The 26,489-nt window shown below is 53.1% G+C and overlaps 9 protein-coding genes and 1 non-coding gene across 10 annotated transcripts; 5 read left to right on the top strand and 5 right to left on the bottom strand.

Annotated features, from left to right (window-relative positions):
* Positions 1–1,584: 1,584 nt before the first annotated feature.
* Positions 1,585–1,682, top strand: BDW74DRAFT_t183. The gene has a single exon. It is a non-coding gene; the product is annotated as a tRNA-Pro (tRNA).
* Positions 1,683–2,961: 1,279 nt separating this feature from the next.
* On the bottom strand, positions 2,962–3,922 carry BDW74DRAFT_88316 (uncharacterized protein). The gene has a single exon (XM_073733982.1). The coding sequence runs from the start codon at positions 3,701–3,703 to the stop codon at positions 3,212–3,214; it is 492 nt and encodes a 163-aa protein (XP_073579839.1). The 5' UTR covers positions 3,704–3,922; the 3' UTR covers positions 2,962–3,211.
* A 218-nt stretch (positions 3,923–4,140) lies between these two features.
* On the top strand, positions 4,141–6,601 carry BDW74DRAFT_170459 (uncharacterized protein; the record flags this gene model as incomplete). The annotated part of the gene is made up of 2 exons (XM_073727174.1): positions 4,141–5,216; positions 5,287–6,601. 2 exons carry the CDS (start codon positions 4,141–4,143, stop codon positions 6,599–6,601), a joined length of 2,391 nt encoding a protein of 796 aa, XP_073579838.1.
* Positions 6,602–7,190: 589 nt separating this feature from the next.
* BDW74DRAFT_182206 (uncharacterized protein) lies at positions 7,191–8,524 on the top strand (the record flags this gene model as incomplete). Its single annotated transcript, XM_073730208.1, has 2 exons — positions 7,191–7,401; positions 7,473–8,524. 2 exons carry the CDS (start codon positions 7,191–7,193, stop codon positions 8,522–8,524), a joined length of 1,263 nt encoding a protein of 420 aa, XP_073579837.1.
* Positions 8,525–8,763: 239 nt separating this feature from the next.
* Positions 8,764–11,669, bottom strand: BDW74DRAFT_88294 (Hsp70 family protein). The gene is made up of 10 exons (XM_073733981.1): positions 11,282–11,669; positions 10,622–11,217; positions 10,518–10,562; positions 10,403–10,469; positions 10,087–10,342; positions 9,919–10,024; positions 9,762–9,868; positions 9,512–9,710; positions 9,300–9,435; positions 8,764–9,220 (listed from the first exon to the last, which is right to left on the bottom strand). Exons 1-10 carry the CDS (start codon positions 11,562–11,564, stop codon positions 9,003–9,005), a joined length of 2,013 nt encoding a protein of 670 aa, XP_073579836.1. The 5' UTR covers positions 11,565–11,669; the 3' UTR covers positions 8,764–9,002.
* A 214-nt stretch (positions 11,670–11,883) lies between these two features.
* BDW74DRAFT_182204 (uncharacterized protein) lies at positions 11,884–13,251 on the top strand (the record flags this gene model as incomplete). Its single annotated transcript, XM_073730207.1, has 3 exons — positions 11,884–11,901; positions 11,958–12,687; positions 12,743–13,251. 3 exons carry the CDS (start codon positions 11,884–11,886, stop codon positions 13,249–13,251), a joined length of 1,257 nt encoding a protein of 418 aa, XP_073579835.1.
* A 290-nt stretch (positions 13,252–13,541) lies between these two features.
* Positions 13,542–17,195, bottom strand: BDW74DRAFT_187959 (uncharacterized protein; the record flags this gene model as incomplete). Its single annotated transcript, XM_073731613.1, has 2 exons — positions 13,542–15,470; positions 15,540–17,195. The coding sequence occupies 2 exons, from the start codon at positions 17,193–17,195 to the stop codon at positions 13,629–13,631; spliced, it is 3,498 nt and encodes a 1,165-aa protein (XP_073579834.1). The 3' UTR covers positions 13,542–13,628.
* Positions 17,196–17,933: 738 nt separating this feature from the next.
* On the top strand, positions 17,934–19,034 carry BDW74DRAFT_182202 (uncharacterized protein; the record flags this gene model as incomplete). The annotated part of the gene is made up of 1 exon (XM_073730206.1): positions 17,934–19,034. The coding sequence occupies one exon, from the start codon at positions 17,934–17,936 to the stop codon at positions 19,032–19,034; it is 1,101 nt and encodes a 366-aa protein (XP_073579833.1).
* Positions 19,035–19,201: 167 nt separating this feature from the next.
* Positions 19,202–23,214, bottom strand: BDW74DRAFT_182201 (putative ABC efflux transporter; the record flags this gene model as incomplete). Its single annotated transcript, XM_073730205.1, has 2 exons — positions 19,202–22,413; positions 22,494–23,214. 2 exons carry the CDS (start codon positions 23,212–23,214, stop codon positions 19,202–19,204), a joined length of 3,933 nt encoding a protein of 1,310 aa, XP_073579832.1.
* A 1,340-nt stretch (positions 23,215–24,554) lies between these two features.
* BDW74DRAFT_182200 (FAD-dependent oxidoreductase) lies at positions 24,555–26,183 on the bottom strand (the record flags this gene model as incomplete). The annotated part of the gene is made up of 3 exons (XM_073730204.1): positions 24,555–25,085; positions 25,136–25,539; positions 25,631–26,183. The coding sequence occupies 3 exons, from the start codon at positions 26,181–26,183 to the stop codon at positions 24,555–24,557; spliced, it is 1,488 nt and encodes a 495-aa protein (XP_073579831.1).
* Positions 26,184–26,489: the final 306 nt, after the last annotated feature.

Below are 26,489 nucleotides of genomic sequence, written 5' to 3'. Positions count from 1 at the left end.
TTGAAGGGACTGAGGATCCGTCTGACAGAGACATGGATGCTGACGGCTTCCTGGCGCTCTTAAGGGTTTGACAACATGCGATTGAATGCTCTTGAGGTTGTTGGAATCCAGTCGGAGATCGAGGTCGACATTGTGGGGGTTCCAGGTGCATGGGAGGAAGAGGTACCGGATCTATGCCGCTACACTACCATACATACGGGGATCCTGCCAATCCGATGAGTGGATTGACATGATGTGATATTGGTGATTGTCGGTGATGAGCTGGTTGTATTCTTCGGATAGGTGATGTGACATGATGTATATGGGTATCCTAGAAAAAGAAAAGCGATGTTAGCAAACCAAAACAACAAAACTTGCCTTCAAACGAAATTACAACATCCAGGTGATGTGGATGTGGATGTCGATGTTATTCGAAACGATTGATGGATTCTTTGGTTTCAGACTCAGAAATGATGGATACGACTGCAGCAAATCCACAGGGTAGGAGACCCTTATGGAATGGATTGAGATGCCAAAAATTGTTGGAATGATGAGGAGGAAAGAAAGGAATAAGGTGCGAAAGGAGGACATGGCAGGTATTTATAGCCGGCTGTCGGGCTGGCAGTTCGAGGGTTTGTCAGCCAGTGGGTGGCTAAGTGGCTGGGAGTGCCCGGTATATTGCTGAATGCCTCCAGCTTGGTTGCTAATATTGATACTAGAACACCCCGGAGAAGGACTGGCCGGGAAACAATCCCCGCAGTGCTGGATGCTTCCAGCGAATTGCTAATGTTACCTAGGTAGGGCTGGAACACCCAGAAGGAGACTGCCCGGGTTATGCTACTAGAACAACCCGGAGAAGACTGGCCAGGTGATGAATACACCAGGCAACACAGGATCCTTCCAGCGTAATCGCTATAAAAAAAAGTGATAATACTAGAACACCCTGGAAGTGGCTTACATGTACAAATCGAAATCGTGAGTCATGAAAGACAAATCTAGTGTCTACGAGCGAAAATATTATGCTGCAGCATTCCAGAAGAACGCTCCAGGTAGCCTGGAGGCTCAAGAGGCCAATCTGCGGACACACCCGTGGACACCATACTAACAAAGGTAAGACGGGAACATAGCAAAGCACCAATATTCTTTAGTCTACTTTACTAACATTGCCAAGTCTGATATCACGGTAGATCAAGTTTTCATTCTCGTAGCTATGTCTGAAACCAGTTTATACAATTTGCACCGTCTTTCTCGAACATCTCGCAAAGCGTATCGATGTCCTGCCCTTTCCTCCCCTCTTCATAAGCACATTTCGACTGGTGATATCCCCAGTCTTGTCGCTCCATGTCGCACATTAACTGTTTTATATCGTACGCTTCTCGAACGTCCTGAAGACACGGAATGCAGGCGAGAAGTCGTATTCACCAGTAGGGTGGCGCTACAAACAAATCCAACTCTCGAGGATTTAACGTCTCTTCCCCCCCCCCCCCCTATAATTAATTTTAAGTAGGGCAAGTTCCAGGAAGCCCCACCTGTATCCAAGGAATGCTACTGGTTTTCTCGCAGCAAAGCATTGATAAATCTGATATGATAATAAATCCGGCACCCGCCCGGATGGTCTAGTGGTATGATTCTCGCTTCGGGTCCACCCTTAGTCTCAAAAACTGAATTGCGAGAGGCCCCGGGTTCAAATCCCGGTTCGGGCCCTATTTTTTTTTATCTTTTTTTTTCTTGCTCTATCAAACTAACTTCATTCATACAGAGCTGCGCTTTTAACATTTAATTATGTGTGGAGAGTTAAGATCCTGCAGCGTTAGACTTCGAAATCGACGGACAGACTCGGCTCGATCCAAACTGGGGTTGGGCTGTTTGGCATACCTAACTAAGTCCTTCTTACTCGGCAGACGAATCTCCCAAGCAGGCTGGAAACTGGGAAATCCTTCCCGCGTGGATGAGGATTTATATAATTGGTGCTTTCCAGCATATACCGCTGGGCCACAAAAACTACTTGGCTCTATATAGTAAGCCTAGTCTTATACTTTAACAGTGCTTAGGGCAAGTCCACGATGCTACAGTGGATGCAATACTCCGAACACTCCCATATTATGACAACGCTCACAGATGCGAAGCAACCTACCTAGGGAGGGAGTGTCAATTGGCTCGACAGTTGCAGCCAGGTAACAAATATAATCAAATCAATGCGGATCCCTGAGAACAGAGCTAACAACACGAACCTAGAAATTCATCAACCTGTTGCCCCAGTCTATACATCCCTCCAACTTTAAAACACTGCCGCGAGGGTATATACAACCATAACCCCGCAAGCTCCATGCCATGCCCGTTGGTGCTTTATACTCCCAATTGCACCCTCCAAACGGAGGTATATCAGCTGTTCCTGTGGTCTCATTGCTCCAAGATATCCGCGGATAAAGAAAGACTATGGCTCAGGTCCAGCTCCAGATGGTGTCAGGGCTAGACGCTCGGTTCGTTCGCTGAAGTCTAAGTACGTACATTCAATTACGAAATATATATTGTTAAACGCCATCTATATCTGACGGTCATGGACTGGACTGGACATACCGAGAGTTCCTTCACAACCTCCGTCGTCACCACAACCGCAGAAGCCAACGATTCGCGCCGCATCGTCAATGGCAACGACGGACACTACCTCCGAATGCCCGCTATAGGTCCCACCATAAGGCTGTCTCCTCCTCAAGCCTATAAGCACACTTAAGCCCAACAATCACCTCATCGCGGATATAGCCCTGAACCCGAACTAGACGGTCAGAACGACCATTCACAAGCGTCCGGACGGGACGTCTCAATGCAAAACTGTATTCTGTATCTTACGGCCAACAGGTCTCCTATTGCGTCGAGGTGTTTCTGAGTACTGGTCTATATAGTCAACGACTCGACGCTCTCCTTCGCGTGGCTAGGTGGTGTTGAGGGCGAGCTGGTAGGTACCCTAGTGAATGGCCCGGGGCTGGCTTTGGATGCCAATCCAGCCGAACTGAGAACCTTGCTAAGGGAGTTGGCATTAAATGATGAGAGGAAGCTTCTGATGCGGCCTGGATTTAATGGGAACTTACGTGCGAGTAACCAACAAAGCCCGTCATAACGTTCCTCTCTGGCACGTTCTCCAAGGGTGTTATGGTTACGGTTGGAGACTCGACATTGCCCAAGGCCAAAGCGAATGTTGAACACCAACCGAGATTAGTGGATATCTTGTGAGGAGCTAGCCGAGGGTTTGATCCTTATATGGTAGTGCGGGAGTTAGGCTGGGGTAGGGCAGCACCCGAAGCCCCTTGACTACTAACTGTCGCCCTCGCTCGACCAATAATTCTACTTTGTGAATTCGCTCACCAGCTGGATTGTCAATAAGGAGCTCGAGCTCGAGCTCGCAGCCTTCTCCTCCCCTTGCACCGTAAACCTTAAACTCGTGCTGCTGGTAAAAGAATCCGAATCCACAGATGATCGAAATAGAGTCCATGTGTATCACGGCTCGAGTCAGATCGTTTAAAAGACTGCCTCCACGCCCACCGAAATCAACGTTGGTCCATGGGCTGGTTATCGGCGACCGTCCGAATCTGTTGACTGGCACCGGTGCAAATGTCAACGATGTACGGTCTGGGTTTTGAGGACGAGGCGTCCACAGATGAGAGGTTATGGCAGTATTATCGCCAGGGCTGACTGGAACAGAAACGCAGGGGCGAGTGTTAACGAACATTACGAATCCAAGAGAGATTATTTTGAACTTCTATTCGACGCCTTAGTAACGAGGACTGCACCATAGTGAGCCTCTCCCAGCATCGTGAACGTGGAGAACAAGTCCAGCCAATTTGCCCCTCATAGGTACAGTATTACGACCATCAGCGTGGGTATTGTTCTGTCACTGAAAGATAAGTCTGCTGTGCAACCCTACCCAAACGCTTGGACCAGTAGATGGCATGCATATCCCTACCTCAGCCAGCCACAGAGCCACGGCGAGACCGTCCTAGCGCTGAAGGCCGCAGTGGGCATTGGGCAAACATCCGTTCATCGGGACGACCGAACATGGGCCGCCATCTGTGGGATATATATAGGGCGGAGTGTAGCCACTCCTCCCCGTCCACTACGAAATATCCCTCGGTACCTACCTAGGATAGATACCGAGTCTCCAATACCATGGAGCACCTCCCCCTCCCCGCCGGCACCCGCCCCTTCATCATCGTTCCCTACGAAGCCCCCGAATCCGAATGGTTCGACATCGGCCAAACAGACTTCCTCTCCTTCCCCTCCTCGCGCGGCTGGACAGAGGCGCAACTCCGCGGCGGCGACGAAACGACCAAAGAAGCGCACCTCGACCCAAACGGATTCCACAAACGAGGGGACCAAAATGTCGAACAGTTCTTCCAAACATGGCTCTTCTTCGGTCTCGCCATCGACGTCCTCAAACTAGGGGGTGTTTGGGCTTGGGTAAGCGATTTCCTGAAACCCGAAACGCACGGGAAAGCGCGGATCGTGGATACGAGTAAACTGCCCGAGATGCTGGTGGAGTGGGAGAAGGGAATCAAGAAAAGGGGGCAGCTGAAGAAAGACTGGACCACGCTGAACAAGAAATTCGAGCGCGCGGCGAGTATCCTCGACCGCTTTTGCAAGCCTGATGACGAGACCCTACCGCTCCAGCAAGACAAGCCGCGCCCCTGGCCAGTCCGCGACGAGATCGCGACGACCCTCATCGCCATGGCATCGTCCGTCCGCCGCGCCGCATACAACGTCTGCAAGCCCGGAATCTCAGGAACAGAAGCCTGGCCGGCCGCCGCACGCTCGAAGATCCTAACGCGACGCCTGCTCGCCAAATGGTGCATTGCCGACGTAACCACCACGCTGAAACAATTGCCAATCGACGGACACTACTACCTCGCAGCTTCGCCCGGTCTCGACGCAGACGAGCTAGACCACCACGCCAAGTGCGTGCGCGCCCACTGCCGCTACAAATATGACCTGGACATGTACGAGACGCGGCACTTCAAGGATGACGGATGCCGCGAGGACGTCAAATGGGGGTGGGACATGGGCGGCGAGAGACGCGCGACGAGCTGGATGGACTTTATCACGCGCGTTATCGGCAAGCCGGGATCTGACACGATGATCCCCATTGCGCTGTGGAATGGGAGGGCCGACGCGTTGGAACTCTCGTCGTACCAGTTTAATCTGGATGGGCCGCACCCGCGGCCGGAATATGTGGCTATTTCGCATGTGTACGCTCGTACCCCCCTCCCCGATTTCTTGATATGGTATCCCTTGCCGGATTGCTAATGTGCGCAACAGATGGGCCGACGGAAAAGGCAACCCGCGCGCCAACGCCCTCCCGCAATGCCAGCTCGATCGCATCCAGCGCCTCGTCGGCGCGATCCATTGGGAAGGGCGCAGGCCACTCACCGGACCCCCAGGCTCCGACGGCGTCGGGTTCTGGATGGACACGCTGTGCATCCCCGTGGGTGAGGAGTGGAAGGATCTCCGCGACAAGGCAATTACGACGATGCGGCGGGTCTACGCTGAGGCCAAGGCCGTTCTGGTGCTGGACGACTGGCTGCAGGAGATCCGGTCTGATGCGGCGCCGCTGGATCTGATGACGAGGGTGTACCAGTCGAATTGGATTAAGAGGCTGTGGACGCATCAGGAGGGGTTCTTGCCGCAGTCGCTATGGTTTCAGTTTCAGGATCGGTCTGTTGAGATTGGGGAGTTGAGTAGGCGGTTCGAGGAGTATGCTGCTTCCCTCCAGGGGCAGGGAATTCACTTGGGTTTCCCTGGTGGCGCGAGTATGAGGCTCGTTGAGCAGTATACGTTCCTGCGGGATTTGATTATGGGGACCGTCGAGACGGACGAGGATAAGTGGATGACGTACCCAGCGCTGGCGAATGTCATGTCTGAGCGAAAGACATCCAGACTCGCAGATGAGGTCATTTGCCTTGCGACGATTATCAAGATGCCGCTGGACGAACTGGTCAAGGTTAAATCGGACACGGACGCGAAAACCGGACAGGCGCGCATGATGGCCTTCCTGAAGAAGCTCGGCCGCTTCGAGACAGGCGTGATCTTCAACAATTACCCGCGTCTGGAAGAGCGCGGGTACCACTGGGCCCCGCGGTCTCTGCTGAATTTTCGCACCGCGGAGATATTGTACGTTGCGGAGGACGAAGACTCGGAGGAGGCGACGTTCGACCCAGATCACACGCGTGGGCTGGTGGTGTACTACCACGGCTTTATATTGAAATTTGATGAGGGAACCTCGAGGAGTTCCCTTGCGGCGACCGAGCGAGGCTGTACAATCCGGTGCACGTCGGCCGCGGATTCAGGGCACGAGATCGAGGGCAAGTGGTTTGTTGTCCAACTGCCCAAAGACCACGGGGTTGAGTGGAATACGAGGTACCATTATGCGGTTATTATACCCGAGGTTCCCAGGCATGGCGCGAAAATCCCGGCTGTGGTGTTGCAGCTGTGGGCGCTGAACGGCACGGGGGGTACAAAGGTGGGGGAACATAAGAGTATTGCGACAGTTTGGGTGCAGGAGCATCCGCTAGAGTGGGTTGATACTGTGCGGGCGCCGTTGTTGAAGAGGAGGACCAAGTGGTTGGTTATTTGAATGCTGGTATTTGTCAATTGTTGGGCATGGTGTCAGTTGAGACTATCCCCAAGCAGACAGGGCGGGAGCTGGGTTGGGGGACGTACTGTCTGCTTCAGCCAGTTTTCAATTTCGGCGCGATGAGTAATCATTTACTTTGCTCTTCATGTTCTATCGAGTTTGTTCTCGCTTACCTAGTTGCGTCTTAGCAATGGAATTTAGTTCAGATCCAGGCAAGCCCGTCGGCTGAACTGGTGTTTCCTGCCCCAGCCAGCCACAGTTAGGGCTATGCAGACAATACGAACGCTGACCCCCGCAGACAGTTTTGTTACTGGCGGATTACTAACGGGTTACTAGCGGTAATCTATCTGCCAGAGCTTGGGCCTCTGTTGATCGTTCAGCCCAGCGGCCCCAGCCTCCTCAACCTTCTTCAGCTGAGCTGTCAGCCATGTTGTCAACCCTGAACATCATGCTGTTGATCTTTCAAGGCAGAAGCAGATCACGCATTTTAACTTGAATCTAAAGAAATTTCAATCTTGACCGGCTCCTGGGTTCTTCCTTTTCCTCTCTGACACTCCACGCTCAGCCTCCTCCTCAGGGCGCAAGCAGCATGGCCCCCACACCGCACCTCCTGCAGCCCCTCGCAGCCCTCGCATCCCGCGCCTTCGACCCCGGCGCAACAGCCGACAGTTTCCGCGAAGAATGGTCCAACCCGTCGAATTATGCATTCACTATCCTGCTGCTCATCGGCGGGGACATCATTACCCGTGCCCTAGCCCAACTCGTCGGCGGAGCAATTGCACCGGTTGCATTTTCGTTCGGTACACCTTCGCACACTCCGGCCTTCCCTCCATCTCTGCTCTCCAAAGCTAACTGTTAGTCCTATTGACAGGATGGGTCTCCTACGCCACCTCCGCCGTATGCTCCGCGCTAGGCGAGTACCGCCTAATGCCAGACGCCGACACGGGGTGTTGCCTGATAAACGGGAAAAACGGGTACGTGCGCGGCAACAATAGCTGGGTGTTGGGGCGGATCATGCGCGACTACGAGTACTGGATGGACGCGGCGATCCGGGCAAAAACACAGAGTCTTATCGAGTCACGGTGGAAATTCGACCAGGGAAAGGAGGACGAGAATTATCCGGACACCGGGATAAAAGTGCCCCGGCCAAGTCAGGCGGGTCTTGTTGTGGCCGTGTATAAACCGAGCAAGACGATTCCCGCTGGTGTTCCGGGGCGGGATCTTCTGTATTGGTCTGGACTGGTGGTTACGGTGGTCCAGTTGGGCATCGCGAGTATACCGGCGGGGATCAACGGGGACTGGGGGGTGCTGATGATCACGGGGGCCGCGACGGTGCTGTGCTACGGGACGGGGGCGCTGACGCAGTGGCGCGTCGAGAAGTGGGCGTGTCGCCGGCTGGATAATCGGAGCAAGAAGAATTTTGTCCTGACGCGGGGGAACGGCGCGCAGCATGCTATTGCGATTGTTTCGGATGGGGTTGGGTTGGATCTTGAAGATCTGGCGACGGGGTTCAGCATGATTGATTATCCGACCATTACGGTCTTTGCGCAGGTGGCGACCATTATTCTTGGTGTGGCGTGGGTTGCGCTGCTTATTACAGCTTCTGGGGTTGATCGGGGAAGCTGGTATCTTATTGCGGTTGGGGCTATTGGGATGCTACAGAATATCTTTGTTGCTGGTTATAAGCGCACGCCGGCTGCTTACGGAGTTCCGCTGGACTTTGTTGAGGTCATCGGGGAGGTGAAGGTTATGGGGACGCTTTTGGAGTTGGAACGTAAGTATGAGAAGCTGGGGAGGAGTTTGCTGGGGACCTTCTTTCCGGGCGATTTGAGGGAGAATGAGGTGAAGCAGTGGGATCAAATAAAGGAGGAGTGGAAAGAGAGAAAGGCAAGTGAGGGTGGGGAGGATCGGAAAGGGAAGTAGGCAGCTCTTGGATGAACAATTCATGGTTCATATGCATGGAATGGACTTTCACATTGATAGTGAGGTTTAAGTATTGATTAAGAGCAATGGAAGCCCCAAGCTGAGGCTTTATCTGGTCTCGGCATTCGGTTATCTCATATTGAACACGATTAGCAGGCTTACCAAGCCAGTCTTTACGTCGAAATGCGTGATATCAAGAGATCCTTCAAAAATGCGTTCAAAAATGAAGAAATATCCACCATCTTGTACTGAGACTATCGTCTAGCTCGGGTAGGATACGAATTCGACAGGAACGAACGTTGCGGCTGGAAACGGTGACGCAGACAGTGCTGATTATCTCTCCACTGCAAGTTGCACAAGGGGCATGCGCAGAATGATACGGCCCGCCACTCCTTCAAACCGTAAGCCACGAAGAGTGGATATCTCCATCGACATCATGGCGATGGTAGCCATGGATGATGGCATGACTGAGCTGACCTCAGTAAAACTTCGTCGTACTAAAATCGATACACGTCTCGCCAATCTTTCTCCCCTGGCTGGTAGCATCAAACTTGAGCAGACCCTCTTGAGCTCCAAAAGTCACCTTGAGCTGCAGCTGGATATCGTACACGTGCATGTTATTTATGACCTTCTTGTCGAAACGTCTCAGGTCGACGTTCGAGAGGTCGACTGCGATGTCACCGACTTTATACACGTCTATCATGATGAGCGAACGTCAGTCACGACACGGCAATATAGAACAACAGAAGGATAATCGTCGTTTGTGGCTACGTACCTTTGTGGTCATCGCGGTCAGGGGCCGTTGCCTGGTCGCAGGCGTAGAGGGCAAGACGAGGGCTCAATGCCGAGTTCGGGAATTTCTTCCAGTGCAGGGGGAAGATCTCGGTGTGCTCTTCTCCGTACTTTTGATCCTGTGCAGGGGGAATATTTTAGCAAGGATGAAAAAGACTAGAGTCACGGTGGCAATGAAGAACACAAGCCAGCTACCTTTCGTATTGCCCATTTCATAACCCCGCGGACCATCTTTTTATCAGTATAGTAGTCCCAATAGGTCTCTGCGCCGTCGTCAATTCCCGGTCGGTATTCGGCGTGGATCGAGAATCCGTAATGCCGACGGCAGCGCTTCGTGGATGACCGGATGCCCTCCAGGCCCCGGAGAGCAGCGCCCTGCACAATGGCCGCTTGACTAGTCTTGTTATCGAACGGCTCGAGATGGCATGATAACCGAAGAACTTACGGAATTTCAGGCACAGTGATGGCTATCTTGCCGTCCTGTTCAAAGGCCAATTTGAACGCCCTTCGAAGGTATTCTGAGTCTCCGAAGCCGCCAACGAGGATGATTCTCTACATTGGTCAGGCTCTGGAATTGTATCACAACTGTATCGGCTACTCACACTTATAATGTCTTTCTTCGCCTCCTTATTGGCGTCCTCGATTTGCCTCTTTACCAACTTGATAATTTGATTCACGACCGGGTCGAAGACCTTGCGGAGGTCATGACTGATAAAGGGCGGCACGCGTTAACAAACGAATGACCCTATCAGTCAGTGCTCGAGACTTACCTATTGACTATGACGAGACGCTCTTCTTCGTCAAAGTATCTCGGGTCGGGATCATCTACTGTCATGTTCAAGGGCAGCTCGAAGATCGTCTCTTCATCGGATACCCCAAAGTCCCTCTTCAATGTCTCGAACTTCTTCATGAATTCACCACCGGGGCCTTTGCGCTTCATCGGCAGTTTGTCAAATGCCTCGCCGAAGCGCTCCGACATGAGCTTATAGAAGTTACGATCCACCGCTGTCGAGCCGCACTTGCCGCCTACAACCATATGAGGTTAGGACTGGTTTGAAGCGAGAAAAGGGACCACTGAGTACGTACCTATTCCCGTGCAGAGTTCTTCGAAGCTCAAAGGCTCGATACTGTTGACTAGGTATGTCGTGATATCCTGTCCCTTAGTACATAGCTGTATCGGGGGTTTCGGTATACATCATACCACAGTGCCACCGCCACAATCACAAACAAGGACTCCGTCCCCAGCCTGGGGTGACATATTAGCTTCGCCGCAACCGATGTTGCTACATTTGTTTAATCACCTACCTTAACCGAGCCTCCCATCGCATTTTTCGAGTACTTCTTAAGCACTGCTATCGCAGCCGCCTCGGGCTCGGTGATCAGGAAGACCTTATCAAGCGGTCGAAACAAGGAGCCCGCAAAGCCCGCTCTCCGCGCGGCGTTCCTCGTGGCGCTCTGTGCGCGGTCGGACCAAATGGCAGGGACAGTGAACCAGAACTCCAGCGGGGTGATGGCCAAAGCTGCTTCAGTGATATTTTTGCCAATCGTCTTGAGGATATGCTCAAAGATCTCGGTAAAGTAGTCGCTGACGACATCGACTTCGGTCTTCTTTTCTGGCAGTTTCATTATGCCTATTCTGGAGGCATCCTCCAACGCCGGATCATCGTACTGCGTCAGTGCCGTTCCCTTGTCAAGAAGGAGCTTTGTCCACGAGTAGGAAACCAGCCCGGGTTCAACTTGGTAGCCCCAACGATTCTTGCTCAGCCGCGGATTTTCAGCGCTGTATGCGATGCGCGAGGGCGTCTTGAAGGCCGCATCGACATCGCGAGAGGGACCAGGCCAGTTGCTGATCACCACAATCTCGCTAATGTCAGTCGCCTTTGAGCTAACGTAACTTGCGCCTAGGGAGGGCTTGGTTAGCTGCGGACCGTCGAGGTAAATGTTTGGCATAGCTTGCCCGCTTACCCGAGAATGTTGTGCCGTAATCAACGCCTACAATGATCTTGTCCTTGGTCTCTAGAGACAATGCACCAAGGACTGCGGGAAGCGGCTCGTTGGTACTGAAGTTGAAGCTCAGCTCCTCAGTGCTGACGGTTGGTTTTTCGGCAGCTGCAGGTGGTGGTACAGGTTCAGGTGTGGCAGGCGAGAGTTTTACGCGGACAGGTCGACTTTCGTCAGTTCGAGGTTTGTCGGCCGGATGTGCAGTTGTAGTCAGATCGCCAACCACAGGCTCTTCCTGTTGGGCCATCTTGGTGGTAGGTTGCAGGGCAGGAATGCTCGGGCTGAGGGGCTTTTTGTACTCCGGAGTACGGATCCCGGCACTGCGCCCGCTCTAGGCGCCGACTCTAATCCCTGTCGACTTGAAACACTAGCGGCCCAGGTGCACCTTGATACGATAGGACAAAATCTTGTTCGGTCGGGTCCTTATCGGGGATAATAGCTTTTTCTTTAGCGCAGGATGCCCCTTCTCCCGCGTAAGATGCTGGAAGCAAGTCACATAAAGCTTCAATCATCCTTTCTCCACGCGGCAGGAGTTCAGGTCGCGAACTGTTGAACAAATATCGACCATGGGACTTAGCAAGAAGGTATAAAACAGCCCTCTCTCATGACGAAACGAGGCTTGCTGAAAATTGTCTACCAGCTTTTTCCGCGAAAGGGCGAGGCCGACCGAGTGTCGACTTCTACGAACACGGCACTGGAAAATGATAAAGAGTATTTGTCAGCAGGGGAAAGCAAGCGAAAGATAAACATACTCGAGTCTCAGATCCAAGACATGAGCGCCGACAAACAGCAGTGCGATGAAAAAATAAGTTTCCTTGTGGATGAACTGCACAAGCAGCAGGCCGCGGCAAAGCAACACGGTGACGAAGTGTCTCGACGCGACGAAATCATTGGGGAGCTACAACAGAGCCTTTCTAGGGCGGAGGAGCAAAAAAAGCAACTTGAAGCCCTGGGGATGGGTCGTCAAAAGGACGCGCTTCAGTCACTGGTAACCAACAAATGGCACGCCCCAAAAGAAGATCGATATGTCAGAGACGAGCTCTCGAAGTTGAACGACAAGCTGCGCCAGTGGGCGAGAAATACTAGCGTGGCCAAATATTCGGATTTGGATAGGCTCGCGAAAAGCGAGAAGGACCTTGTCGTGCAGTATCTAAGCGGCTACTGTGGCTGCGATGACTGGACCACACTGGTCAACAAAATCCCGGCGCCTAAGGACAGGATCCCACCTCTCCTGGTGCAAGCCGCCCTGGCAAAGGAATTGCATGAGAAGCTGTTTACAGACCCCTTCTTTGTTTTTGACGCCATCGACGGGGACAAGGTGGTACCAGGACCAGAGGAGATGCGTACCCTTCAGGACAGCATGGCAAAAGGTAAAGCACCCCGAAGTACGCAGAGGAACGATGAATGCTGACAAAAGACTCACAGCCAGCGAGTCTACTGCCCATATCTGGCGCTCCCAGACGATCCGCAGCCTTTCCACCCCTGGCTTCAACTCCGATGCAACATCGACTGACGCGTCCCACGAGAAGCCGTTTCTCATCGCCCGACTCGATCCGCTGTGCCGCCGGTTTGCGACTGACTTCCTTCGTGGCCCGGTCCGCTTTCTACTAAGCAACGCAGCTACCAATGATAATGCCGATCGCGACCTGGTATCCCTGTACAAGGGAGCGGCGCAGCTCGCACTAATCCTGTGGGGCCAGCGGGCGTTCATGACTTGTCGGAGACTGCCCGAGTTGCCGCCGTTCAAAATCGCGGATGAGGGAATGGCCGCCCATCGATTGCACCATCTTGACGAAGATGATACGCGGCTGGATGGGAAGAGAGGGCTGCTGTTGCTTCAGCCCGCTGTTTTGGCATGGGGGTCTGAGGATGCTGAGCATTATGATCAGTGTAAGGTGTGGGCACCAGCAGTAATGTTGCTTGATAGTAAATAGGTCGAATTGAGTGAATGGTATTCCCTTTGGCCTTGAGCCTCTTACAGAAAGGTTAACGCAAGGGGTCGTTGCATCGCCATGAGGCTTCTTAAGACCCACTGCGCGTGCGTATTGAGATTTGTTGCAAGGGACATCGAGCGATGTGAAGGATTAATGTCTTCGAAATATGACCAAGCGAGATGTGACTTAGATCGTGAACGCATGGACACCGATTCCGGCACGGAGCCGCCGACTAGAGCTCATGGACTCTCGGAGCCAGAGGGGAAAACGTGACTTTATTTAGTTGTCTCCCGGGGGATCCCTTACGATGGCCGTGTAATAAACGTTAATTCGGACCAAGTAAGGGTTGCTGGATATGTATTGAAAGGGCGGTAAGATCATTCTATCTCCATCTCGTGAACTTCAACTGATGAGTTGTCCTGCACTGTCTGTGCGGTACCCCCTTTCATCTCCATCTCAATTCGCACATATTCAAGCTCCTTCTCCGCCGCGAGCGTCTCCGGATGAGCAGGACCAAGGGTATTACTCCGTAGATTCAAACACTCCTCGAGCACCTCTATGCACTGCGCAAACTTCCCCATTTTGCGCCGGATAAGAGCGAGGTTCCACATACCTCCGACGACACGTCGATCGCCTTCTGGTAGGAGTCTCCTTTCTGCGTCAAGAACCTCGATTTGCAGACACTCGGCCTCCTCGTCTCGACCCTGACGCAGATAAAGGACGGCCAGATCGTTCATTCGCACCAGTGCTCTTAGATTGTCCGGGCCGAGTTTAGAGCGGGAGATCTGCACGAGTCTCGTGCGAAGCGAGTCCGCCTCGTCCAGCTTATTCTGCGCTTCTTTGGCGTCGGCAAGCCAGTCCATGGTTTGCAGGGTTTCCTGGTCTGATTCACCTTGCACTGAATGGTGATAGTGCAATATATTCTCCAGGAGCACCTCGGCCTCGGCGAACCTCTTTTGGACGAGATATAAGCGGGCGAGATCTGCCGAGATGTCCATGGTGGTTGGGTCTTGCGACCCCAGGACAGTCTGAGACTGGTCACAGAGACCAGTTAGCATTTCTTCCGCTTCGCTCAATCTCCCCTGTCTTGCCCATAAGCGTGCGAGCTGACTTTGAGCTTGGAAAATGTCGGGATGATGTGGGTTGAATGCTGCTTCCAAGGCCACTATTTGCTGCCCTCTGAGCGTTTCTGCTTCGTTCCAGCGATGCTGATGCTCAAATATTGATGCCATATGTCCCTTGGCTCTCGCAATACGCGCGTTGCTTGGACGATCCACTGTACCCAACGTCTGTAGCACAACAGTCAAAATCTGCTCGGCCTGTGTATACTTCCCCTCCGCTGCATAAACATGTGCAAGGCTTTCCATGCTAGCAAGAGTTTCATCATTTTTCTCCCCGAAAGCCTGTTCCGATCTAGTAATAACGTCTTTCATTATCGTCTGTGCATCGGCGAATATGCCCTGCGACTGGTAAATGTTGGCCAGCGTTAGGTATAAATTATGCAGGAATGAGTCGTCGAGGCCTGTAGTTTTCTGGGCCCATTCCAGGGCTTTCAGTGTCAATTTCTCGGCGCATTTCCATTTTCGCTGGCAAAACATCGAATGTGCTAGCCATGAGAGACTATGGAGGGTGTCATAGTTGTCAAATCCAAGTCGGGCTTCTCTCGCTTCGAAAACCTCACGAATAAGCGATTCGGACTCGCGATACCGTCCTTCATCATGTAAACAGATGGCGACCTTCCAAGCTAACTGCTCGCGATCGAGTGTTTTGGATGGAACCGATTCATACTCAAGTAGACGTTGTGCGTGAGGTAGATAGCTTCGTTCGATATCGCGTACATTCGAGAACCCCATAGGCATCACAGCGCTTAGCTGTCGCACAGCTTTCTCGACCCAGGCGTCTAGGTCTTCATGGCCCCTCAACCAGTTCCTCGTCGCCAAAAGAACAAGTCGATGAAGGGTGAAGAATTGTGTTTCATCTTCTGTGTTCTCGGCAATGAGGTGGTAGGCTTTGAGGATCCCGAGTGCGGATTGCTTTTTGACAGAGGAATCTGCAGGCGGGAGCAGAAGTAGGGGTATCCTGGCAAAGGAAAGGCAGGACATGAAGAACAGATATTCGATGGAGAGCTCGTTGAGTTTCTGGATCTGTTGGAACGAAACGAGCCATGTCATGGTGATCGGGTTCTTGATCTCGGCATATCTCCATTCGTCTCCGAAGTCCTGGCCAAGCAATTCCAGGAAGGAGTCTTCTTGGTCTTCAATCAGAGAAATGTAGGTATCAACAGGTACTTGATTTTCGTTCATGTAGTTGGCTGCCTGAATGATGGCCAACGGTAGCCCTTGCAAGTGGTCGACAAACAAAAATGCATCCTCATCGTTTCCCATCAAGCTCTCGTCCCAAAGGGTCTGCCTTAACATTGCCATCGCTAGTAAACTGTCCATCGCCATCACTCGTACGATATTCCGACCGGCTAATCTCACTGCAAGCTGGTGATTGCGAGTCGTGAAGAGCGTGAAACCGTGTTGAGCTACTGGGAGTGTCTCTCTGACAAATGAGGGCGACCATATTTCCATGTCATCCGCATTATCGATGATGAGTATCCATGGTCGGGTGGCATCTGAGGCCAAGTAACTCTTCACCCGCATGTTGACATTATCTGGCGTTATGTCGCGCAGTCCAACTCGTGCAGCCAGGTCAAAGAAGCCCTGCTGCACCGCCTGTGCGCTTGCGGATGATATCCAAAAGACTGAATAAAGCCCTTGGTTTCGAAAGTGGTAGGCAATGTTGATCGCAACCTGTGTCTTTCCTATGCCCCCAAGTCCCGATATTGCAACCTTTCGAGGGCCGGTCCCATCAATAATCATCCGCTTGAGCAGGAGCAGTTCTTGGTCACGGCCTAGAAACTGAGAGTTTTGCGCAAAAGGCACCATAAAGAATGGCTTCGGTGACTCCGATGCGGGGTTAATCGCAGCCGGCGTTGCGGAGGTTGAACCATAGGCTGGGGGTATCTTTGATAAAAGGATCTTTGCGTACGCCGCAGCCGTCAGTGCCGCATACCCCTGCCAGCGCTTAGATTTATGGGAGTCGCAGTAATCGCTGATTCCCCGTATGACTAGAAACGACACCTGATTCATCAATCCAGCAGCCTCCATCTCGAAACATAGCGCGCCGTATTTGTCGGCTAGGTGATCTCGACGAACACTATCGCGAATGAGTTGATTTCCGGACGCGATTACTCCATAATGGACCCGGGGCTCGTCCGAGGCTCGGGTCGGACGTATGACTAGGTATTGCTGCTCGCATCCAGAACAGTCCGTCGCACCCCGTGGGTGATTGTAATCGGCTTGAAATAGGCGATCGGTCGCCCTGTCCGGCATCGAGAATTGCCCTGCCATTTCCGGATGTGTGTCCAATGTCCGCGCCACAATCGCCGATATTCCCAATGACTTTCCCATCATGACCTCGGTCTGCAAATGCGACAAAGTGTTCAGCAGCAGTTGCGGCGGCCGATTCATGACCGTGGTCAACGCGAACTTGCCGTCGCCCAGGAGCTTCCCAGAGTCGTAGGCAACCACTCCGCTCGTCCCGTCAGACGTAGGCTTGCTGACCACGATATCCCCAAGCCACATGTTATTTCCCACCGTTCGCGGGATCCCACCACCGACTCCGACCATCAAGCCGAAATTCAGCGCGGTATACGTCGATAAGACTTGCGATAGCACGATGGCCGCGGAGACGGTGCCGTATATACCGGAAGGCAGGCAAACGATCAGGATGTTGTGGCCGGAAATCTCGCCGAGGGTGTAGATGTTATGGTCGGTCGGAGACTGAGGGAGCTGGGGGTGTGTTTTGTCGAGCATCGTTCGCGCGGCCGCGGCCTCGAGCGGGAGCGCGCAAATCCACGCGATCGTGTAGTCTGCATGTTGTTTTGAGGGCTCGGACATTGATATGGGATTTGAAACGTGTTGTTTTCGTCATGGTCTGTCAGTTTGCGATGGTTGTGGGGTGGAGAGAGAAGAAATCGGTGTGGTGCTGGGGAAGAGGCGGGAGATGGAGCTCATGGCCAAGCTCCACTGAGCTTCGCGCTTTCAGTGTTGGTTGCACAACCCCCCGCTCTAGCTTGAACCACATATGCAGGAGGGATTTCGATTTCAACGGATCAGTAGCAGTTCCCGTTGACGGCGATTGTGTCTTGGGTCTATTCTCCGGTACTAGTTGAAAAGATGTTACAGGTTGACCCAGTGATTTTGAGAGCCGTACGGGCTGTTTACTATATATTGGGTAAGGAGGGAGGGGTCAACCCCGGGCCTACGGTAAGCAAAGCGGCGTCAGAGAAGCCTATACATACACCCTGATACTAGAAAACTGACGGCTACGCAAAGACTTTTGCGCCATGTCATAGAATAACCAGCCAGGCAGTCTCAAATTTGGAGTCTAACGTGGGAACTCACTTCCGGAGCCCTGTTGAGTCACTGGCAAAGTTAGAATGGACCATCTCTCGGCCATGTGTTACTCACTTTCCCTTCACTCATTTTCACCCTCTCTCCTTCTCCTTCATTCATCTACCAACTTACCAACATCTCATCACACACAACTCTTCTACTCTCAACCTGCACTCATAATCCTACCTTAGATTGACCCCTACCTTGTCGCCGATACACCAAAATCCAACTAATCCCGCAATGGATTCGATGTCGATTGAGGAATTCAGAAACACAATCGAAGCTGCCGTGGTTACCCGCAGCACCAGCTACGCATCGACCTACTCCGTCACTATCCGCTGGGAAGCGGACGACACAAACGCTGAGAGAGACGCCTCTTTCTTCAAGGACATAATCAGAGTTGCGCTGGAACTACCTGAGGCCATCGAAATCGTTATTCCACGCAACTGCCCAGGACCGGCTTCGTGGCTTCAACATCAATGTGTTGGCGTTCAGGTAGCAGCCAACACAGCACCAGGACGCTCCTTGGTCATGTTCCATTATGTAGGCCACGGCACTCAGGACGAAGCTGGGAATCTTCAGTTCGTGGAGCATGGCCGGGGTGGTGCTGCGCAGATTGACGCCGAGGAGAGAGTCTTCCGTAACGTGTGCGCCGAAGATGTCAACTGCACCACCGATTTTCTCTTTATCCTTGACTGTTGTTATGCGCACCTTGCCTGCCGGGCGACAAGGACTGCCCCCAGAATCGTCGAATTCATCGCCGCAACCGACAAAGCGACCCCTTTCGCAGGGTCTCCGCCTTCGAACATAATCACAGGCAAAATTTACCGCGCGATCATGCAACGCAAAAACCAGCGTCAGCGGTACATCGAATTCGCTGAAGTCATGGAATACCTACGTAGTGAGGCCATTGCCAACCACCAGAAAGTACCCACCCACTTCCTCATGGAGGGCGCTGCGTCGATCTGTATACCGTTCCAAGGCCCGTCGTTCACAGCAGACCCTACACAGCCCCGCCCTTCCCATTTTGCCAAATTTAGAGCGAAGATCGACAATGAGTTGACGAAGGCCGAGCAGCAGCAGTTTGTCCAGTGGCTCCAGAATCGGCCCCCTAGCGTTCCCCTGGAACTGCTCGAATTTTACCCATCCGGCTCCCAGAGCCTTGTGCTCAAAGGAGCGTGGCGTACTTGGTCTAGACTGGCTGGAATGAAAGGCTGGCGCCTTTTCGACGACCTCCCGGTTCCTCACTCGCAGGGGCCCAAAAACACCAAGGAAAACCAGTCGCCGTCAAGCTCTGGTAAGGGCACGCAGCCCGCCCACAAACCTCAGCCTTCCAAATGATGTCTTGTGCGTCTATCCTTTGCGACCATGATCGACAGCGGGGTGGATTGCGGGGAGCTAGAGAAGGGACACGCGGAGGAGCAGAATGCGGTCATCTATCCAAGAAATCATGTTTCAGAAATCCGTTCGCTTACTTCCAGCTAGTTTAAATTCTACAGCTTTTTCCGTCAGACTCCACTATCTTCTGTGTTTCGCCTACCCGCTCCCGACCATGGCCGGAATCCTCGCCCATCTCGCCGCCGAGCTTGCAGCATCAGCACAGCCCACACAACGACCCGGTATCCCAGCATCAGCGCAACCCCCGCAATGAGCCCCCTCTCCGGATGCCGCGTATCAAGACCATAAAGAGCCAGAACCTCCTGTCCACTACCCAAGGGGCAACTCCCATCCGCCCTACGCTGATCATCCTCGCAATGCAACTCCAAGCCTTTCACACAATAATACGACACATTCTCGATAACATACTTGACCGGATTGATGTGGTTAAGCCACTCCAGCAGGCGCGGCGGATCGAGACTCATTCCGCCGCCCAGCACCGTGAAGATCGACAGCACGGCGCAGGTAAAAGAGACTGACAACGCAATAATTCGTCCGAAGGTCAGACAGACGAGCATACTCAGCGACTCGCCCGTATTAAGCGTGCAGAGTGCACTGAGAAAGCAGACGCCGAGTTGGGACGGTGTACTTGCGAGACCGCAGGCGTATGCGAGGAGGATAGAATAGATCGCCGAACTAAATAGTTCAAAGGGGACTTCGAGGAATGTGTACTGCGTCAAAAAGGCTGCTGCGCCGTAGAGGTGCGCCGACGATTCGTGTTCGAGTAACAACAATTCCGGCGGAAACGTCGCGATGTTCTGCAACATGCCGATGAAGCCCAAGGCTGTGAATTGCTGGATTAGACCCATCCGGGTTTGAACCGATTTGTAGTCGCTATGCAACGGTGCAACGAACAATGTCCAGATGATGCCGACGCCGGGGGCCTGGACGAGGCGGGCAATGATGGAGAGCGGGTTGCGGATGGAGTTTAGGCTGGCGCGGTGGAGGAGAGTGAGGGTCATCCGGAGGAAGCGGGTGTTTCTCTTCCCCGATCGAGCCTTGAGTATGCTGGGGTCTGGGATAAGAGGTTCGAGAGGCCGGAGCACTGGGGATTGATATTGTTGCCATTTCTCCACCAATGTCGAGATATCTGTTTCCGCTAGAGGACAGGTCGCCAGGTCGATGAAAAAATCAGCTGGGTTTACTTCATGTGGACAGACGTGTCCGAGGCTTCTGAAGTACGATAACATCTGGTCTCCACCCCCAGAATACACGGTGTTTCCGTCCGGATTGAGCAACAAGCAGGTCGAGAACAGCTTCCACATCGCGGAGGAGGGCTGATGGATGGAGAGAATGATGATGCACCCCTCCAACGACAACTCATGGAGGATCTTAATGATGGACAAGGCCGTTAGGGAATCCAAGCCGGAGGTAGGTTCATCAAGGACGAGAACATTTGGCCTTGCCACGACCTCGCATGCGATCGATAGACGCCGCTTTTCCCCGCCGCTGATTCCCTTGATGAAGCTGGACCCTACAAGTGTGTTGGCGCACGACTGCAATCCGAAGCGGTTTATCAGATCTTCGACTCGATGCCTCAATTCGTGAGGATGGAACGACGGACACCGCAGCTCAGCAGCAAAGAAGAGCGTTTCACGGACGGTCAACGTCGGCAGCAGGTGTGAATCTTCTTGCGGGACGTACGACACCAATCCCCGGAGATCCGCGCTGTCTACAAGATGGCCGTTGACAGTTACCCATCCGCATGAGTCCCGTAGTGATTGTGAAGAAGTGATTAGTCGTCCCGTTAGAGCAGTAAGAAACGTGGTCTTGCCGCTTCCAGATGCTCCCATGATAACGTTCAGGCCTCCAGCGCAGAAAAAGGCCGATATGGGTCCGACGATTCGCGTGATTACCGATCTAGACCAATGCCGCTGTATGCCCCATTTCACAGTTCGTCTGCTGAGCTCCAGGCCATGGACCTCTACAGAGCTTCTGACCTCTGCAAAGCCAGCCCCGGGAATGCTCACATCCAGCTGTTCTGTACTGCCATCCAGAGGCTTAGGGTCTCCGAGCGACAGCGATTTAGACCCAGATACACTGACAACTTTAAAATGAAAGATTGCAGCAGCTGTTCCATGGAAGAGGACAGCAATGGAGACCAAGATGACCAGTGGCTTCCATATTCCCCCACGCGGAAGCCCCAGCGAGTCCATGATAAACGCCCCCGTGTACTCCACACATCGAGGATCTGTTGCGTTGCCAGAATACGGACAATCATAAAGATATCCGGGGCGGGAACCATCCGGCCCAAGAAACTCCAAAGTGCAAAGGACGCTGAAGGTATAGAACGTCGGAGTCACCCATCTGATCCAGCGTACATAAACCGGAACCTGCTGCATCTGCAAATAGTATCCACACGCCGCCGTCTGCAGAGTGAAATACATGTTGCCAACCAGCCCAGCGCCGTAGAAGTTGCGCGTTATGGCGACCGAGATCGTCGCGACCCCAATGGCAACGGTATGCGTGAGCAATGTTATCAGCCAGAAGAGGAAGATCTGGGTGACATCGCTCCGGTACCCGACCATGGGGTAATATATCCCCGTGAACAGCGTCGGCAGGGTCAAGTCTTCGAGAACGAGTTTTCCAGCGCGCCGGCTAAGCGTCAAGATAATGGCATTGATTAGACCGTCACCGCGCTCATGGTCGAATATCTTGACCTCCTCGAGCAGTCGGCAGATCTCGATCACCATTACAAGGTAGCTATACAGGCCTGTCGCGGCGTAGAGGCTGCCTTGCCGCGAGCGGATTCCGGCCTGTGACCCGTCCAACTGCCAGAAGATCCAGCCTGTGAGGGCAGCCATGGCGGCAACCGTGCTTATAATCCCGACGAGGCCGCAGATGTCCCTACAGCACATTACCATTGCGCGCTTTGTTGCAACCACCAGCTTGTTTTGGAACGTCTGTGTGCGGTAAGATTGTGCCGGGGTGTCCAGGGAATATGCCGGCGAGGTCGCAGCCAACGAAAAGGCTTCTTTCGATGAGCCCTGCATTAGCCCCAAGGTCCCCATTACCTCCAACTTGCCGATGGAGGCCGTCTCAAGAAGGAACTCAGCTGGGTTGACGAACGGCGGTAGTTGATACCCATGTCGATCGAGGTACTCTGGCACAGCATCCCGCGGCCCATCATAAAGCAGATGTCCCTCGCGAAGGAGCACAATATGGTCAAATAACTCCCAGATACTCGATCTCGGCGCATGCACAGATATAACAACTGTAATCCCGCCATCTGCCAGATACCTCAGCGTTCGAACGACTTGTAGCGCGGTTGCAGCATCGAGCCCTAAGCGCGAAGTACCGAGTCAGTTCCGCCTCGTCGAGCCTCGAGGATTTTTTCCATGAATCGGAAGAACGGCAACATACCGGTCGTAGGCTCGTCACAAAACAGAACCTCAGCGCCCGTCAACAGCTGGATCGCGATACTAACGCGCCGCCTCTCGCCGCCGCTACATCCATCCCCGCTGCCCGTTCCAATGCGGGTATCAGCGCAACTCTCCAGTCCTAACCTGCTGATTAGTGTCCTGACTACACCATCCCGCTGCTCCGCGCTCTCGAACTTTGACCTCAGATCTGCCGCGTACTGCAATGTCTCGCGAACTGTCAACACTGCCGGGAGAATATCCTCCTGCGATACATATGCGACCCGGGAGCGGTCCAGCTCGGTTCGCCCACTGTGAGTGACGCTGCCGTTCACTTTCAGCTGGCAATTGTGCGTTCGGCCGACCAGCGCATTCAGCAACGTCGTCTTGCCTGACCCGCTGCCGCCCAAGATTGCAGTCAACTTGTGGCCGGGGATGCGTGCTGTGGCGGGGTGGAGGATCGTGCGTGTGCTGGGCGCGAGCGTCTGCGTTTGCGTCTGCGTCCTTCGTGTTGCTTGGCGCAGGAAGCATAGGATTCGATGGACGCTTGAAGGTGTTGTCTGCACGCTTAGCGCCTGGATCTGGATGTCGGCGCGTGTTTGCCTGCGCAGAGAGGGATGTGTTGAATTTGCACTAGATGTGATGGCACTATTAGACGCAGATATGGGCTCAGAAGGAGGTCTCGAAAGGGGCGCTAGCTCTAGCGACAATGTTTCAGAAGCCATCGCGAAACAGCAGAGCCGATCTCTGTGCAGGCAGAGGCGACAGAGAGCCAACCCGAAGACTTTTCTGCGACAGTTAGGTATGGCAGGAGCTGGGAACTGCGATTACTACTATACCCAGGTAATCCCCAAGCCCATGTAGGACTACCTCTGCTAGAACCCCTAGGACTTCATATGACGTACTCGAACAAAAGAATTGTTCTCGGGGTCTGACTACCTTCTTAGCAAGTGGAGTTTAGGCGCTGTGATAGCGGCATGAAATGCAGAAGGGTCTGTGTGATCACATCCAATCCTTGCAGGACAGGGCTACCCTGCCTACGAAATCGATACGTACGACAGAGGCCTGTCAGCACACGAGCACTCATCTAGGCAGGGTACCCTAAGCGAACCATCAGAAAAAAGCAAGAACTATTCCGTGTTTTCAAATGTCAACGCGGCTTTGTTTGCTTTTGTCCTTGACCGACTCCGACTGTGTCACACTTAACTCATGTCGGGAGCAAGCCCTGCCTAACTTATTGATAAAAGCCGAGCTACGCTGCTGAATACAAAATGGCACCTACCGGATTTTACTGGTACTTAGGTATTGAGCATGGCATCGCTTTGAATGTAACGCCTGGAAGTTGGCATTGCGCATGACATCCAAAGCTCAATTTTGTGAATCTCATGTTTGGGATGATGCGTCGAAAGTTGTACGGATTCCAAGCTTACGCCTCGTGCCCCAGGCGTGGCCATCGTGGCTTTATCTTCCAGATAGGTAATCCGTATGGCGTGCCATGACCACATTCCGCGTTGCTGGGGTTGTCGACCCCTTAGCACTTTCTCTCCTTGAGAAAAAAAAAAAAAAAAAAAAAAAGAAATGTTTTGATCGTGGCTACCTCATTCCTTTGCGTATCCTTTGCTGAGCGACGAAGTACGGAAGAGCCCATGGATTGAAATCGTCGTGAGAAATGCTGCTTTAGGGCATTGCGTCCTTGGTCCAAAAGACTCGTACCCAGGGATGACCCTGAACTTGCCAAATGAGGAGCCAAATACCATGCTCGTGAGTCTGCTGACTTATAGACGATAAATTTCAGCTGCGACCTATTACACCGGGATGCTCGAAATTGGCGGGGAGCACGGCATTGGCTCCAGGGATGGAAATATGCACGCCTGGCTCAGAGAGGAGCAAAAGGAAAGGAACCTGAAAAGCAAAGGTGTACTCTGAAGCGCTTCCCATCTAGGTTGAAGCAGAGTGGCTATCTTTTGCCCCGAAGGTGCACCTGGCCACCCAATGGCCTCGGAATGACCACCGTTCCCTGATTCTACTTCATCGGGACATGGGCCTCTAGGTGCGATGCAGCCCTTTAGCTAATGTGCGTCTCCGCCACACCATGCCGATGCCAACAGCACACATCCCAGAGAGCAACAACCCCATCTAACACAGCAAATGCCACTCGCACAAGCAGCTCGTGCAGGAATGCGAGGATGACGCTAACCCACAGACCATCTCTGCCCGCAGTCTGCACCCTCCGTCTCCTTTCTCCTGCATCCAGGTGCTGGTAGTCCTGAATACCGCCACTTACACCATCCGGCAAGAAGGTGACTCTCACCGAACGGTCCCCGATATCCGCAATATGGCTGATAACTAGCTCAGCGTGATACAACGCGATGTGCATTCCAAGCAACCAGTACCCCGTGCTAACGAAACTCTCGCATCGAACAAGGATCCATGCGTATACGTAGAAGAAGCGTATGCGGCGTTTGCGGTTTGCGGCCCATGCGGAGAGGTCACAGAGGGGGTCGCGATTGGCATCGAGAGAGTCAACGATGTGGTTTGCGAGCGAGGCCGCGCTTTCGATGGCGCTGTTTGCGCCCTGGGCCAGGTTGGGCGTCATCTGTCTCCGTCTTAGCATTGATGAATGCAGCGTTAAGGGTGAGTTCGTACCTTGTGTACCGAATCCCCAATACACACTATCCGCCTGGCAGTCCAGTGCTCGTAGAGCATTTCTTCCAGTGCAACCTGGCGGCAGGTTATCCTTTCGGCGTAGAGATCCGCGAAGCGCAGATTCGGGGTGATCTTTCTTTTGAGGAATGGGGTTATCTGCGACTCGATCGAGTGTTCCTTCTCCGCATATTCCGCCGTCCTCGTATACCGCGAATGTGGTCCTTCCTTGTTCTTGATGGATAGCAGCCAGTAGATCTGCCTGTCAACGCCGACACTGACAATGAAGGAGAACCCAGTCCCGTACACACGGTGAACGTCGCCATATGAGAGGAATGGCATGCCTGGAAGAGGCCTAGATGTACCGAATATGCCGGTGTAGTGATTTCTCGGTCTGGGAGTGCATTCTAGCCAACAAGGCCTGGTTAGCTCCGATTTAGGGCATCATGAGGATTAGATCGATAGGTACCATACTCAACGAACAAGACTCGAGCCTACGGACGACCTCTCCGATCGCTCGCCGACAGATACTATGGATCCCGTCTGCACCAACGACCATATCGCCCTCAAAAGAGGTCCCATCAGAGCATTGTGCCAGAATACCCGAAGTTGTCTCTTGGAATCTCACAACGCGCTTGTTGGGTATGACGCGAACTTCGCCATCTTTGGTTTCCAATCTCTTCCGCAGGATACGTATCAACTGGCCCCGTTCAATCACTCGCATATCGTACCCGTGCCTTGCGGACCGCAATTCTCGCGGATAGACAATTTTCAGCAGGTGTCCCCCATCAAGCCATGTCGTGTGCCGGGTCACTGACGCAGAAGCTTCCGCTACCTCCTCGAGAACGCCCAGCTGGTTGAGAATTCTGATTCCGTTCGGTAGAAGCGTGAGACTGGCGCCGGTATATGCTGAGGAGGAATCGCCGCGGGATTCGAGGACTGTGCAATCGACGTTCCGGTGTGAGAGCTGCAGCGCATTGGCGAGTGTCAGACCCGCGACGGAGCAGCCGACGATGATGATTCGGAAGGGCTTTTCGTGAGATGTTGTCATTTTTAGCGGAAAGGATGGTACTTATGGAGGGGATAGTGAAGCCTCGGAGGAATAAAGCCCCTACTCCTCAAACTTCGGGTAGATAGGACTAAGAGCACACTCGACAAGCTCGGGTAATAATCACACAGCTCACCCGGGTACCTTATTTCTCTCATGCAAGGCCAAAACCAACACGAACCGCTCTCCGTCATCGTGCAGTGCCCCTCGTCCGCAGTGCCCAATGGCAGCTACAGGCTACGAATTTCCAATTGACAGCTCAGCAGGTTACACGGCATAGGAGATGAATTTAGCCATGCAAAGGCATCT

This window comes from Aspergillus multicolor (genome assembly GCF_047715735.1).
Source record: "Aspergillus multicolor strain CBS 133.54 unplaced genomic scaffold BDW74scaffold_33, whole genome shotgun sequence".
In the NCBI taxonomy this organism is placed as follows: domain Eukaryota; kingdom Fungi; phylum Ascomycota; class Eurotiomycetes; order Eurotiales; family Aspergillaceae; genus Aspergillus; species Aspergillus multicolor.
This window is presented reverse-complemented; position numbering and strand designations above follow the sequence as displayed.

Coding starts and splice junctions, on each gene's coding strand:
- BDW74DRAFT_88316 (XM_073733982.1), bottom strand. CDS start 3,703: ATGTTCGTTAACACTCGCCCCTGCGTTTCTGTTCCAGTCAGCCCTGGC.
- BDW74DRAFT_88294 (XM_073733981.1), bottom strand. CDS start 11,564: ATGGCCCAACAGGAAGAGCCTGTGGTTGGCGATCTGACTACAACTGCA. Junction 10,343..10,402: donor AGAACTCTGCACGGGAATAG/GTACGTACTCAG, acceptor ATATGGTTGTAG/GCGGCAAGTGCGGCTCGACA. Junction 9,221..9,299: donor TGACCGCGATGACCACAAAG/GTACGTAGCCAC, acceptor TCATCATGATAG/ACGTGTATAAAGTCGGTGAC.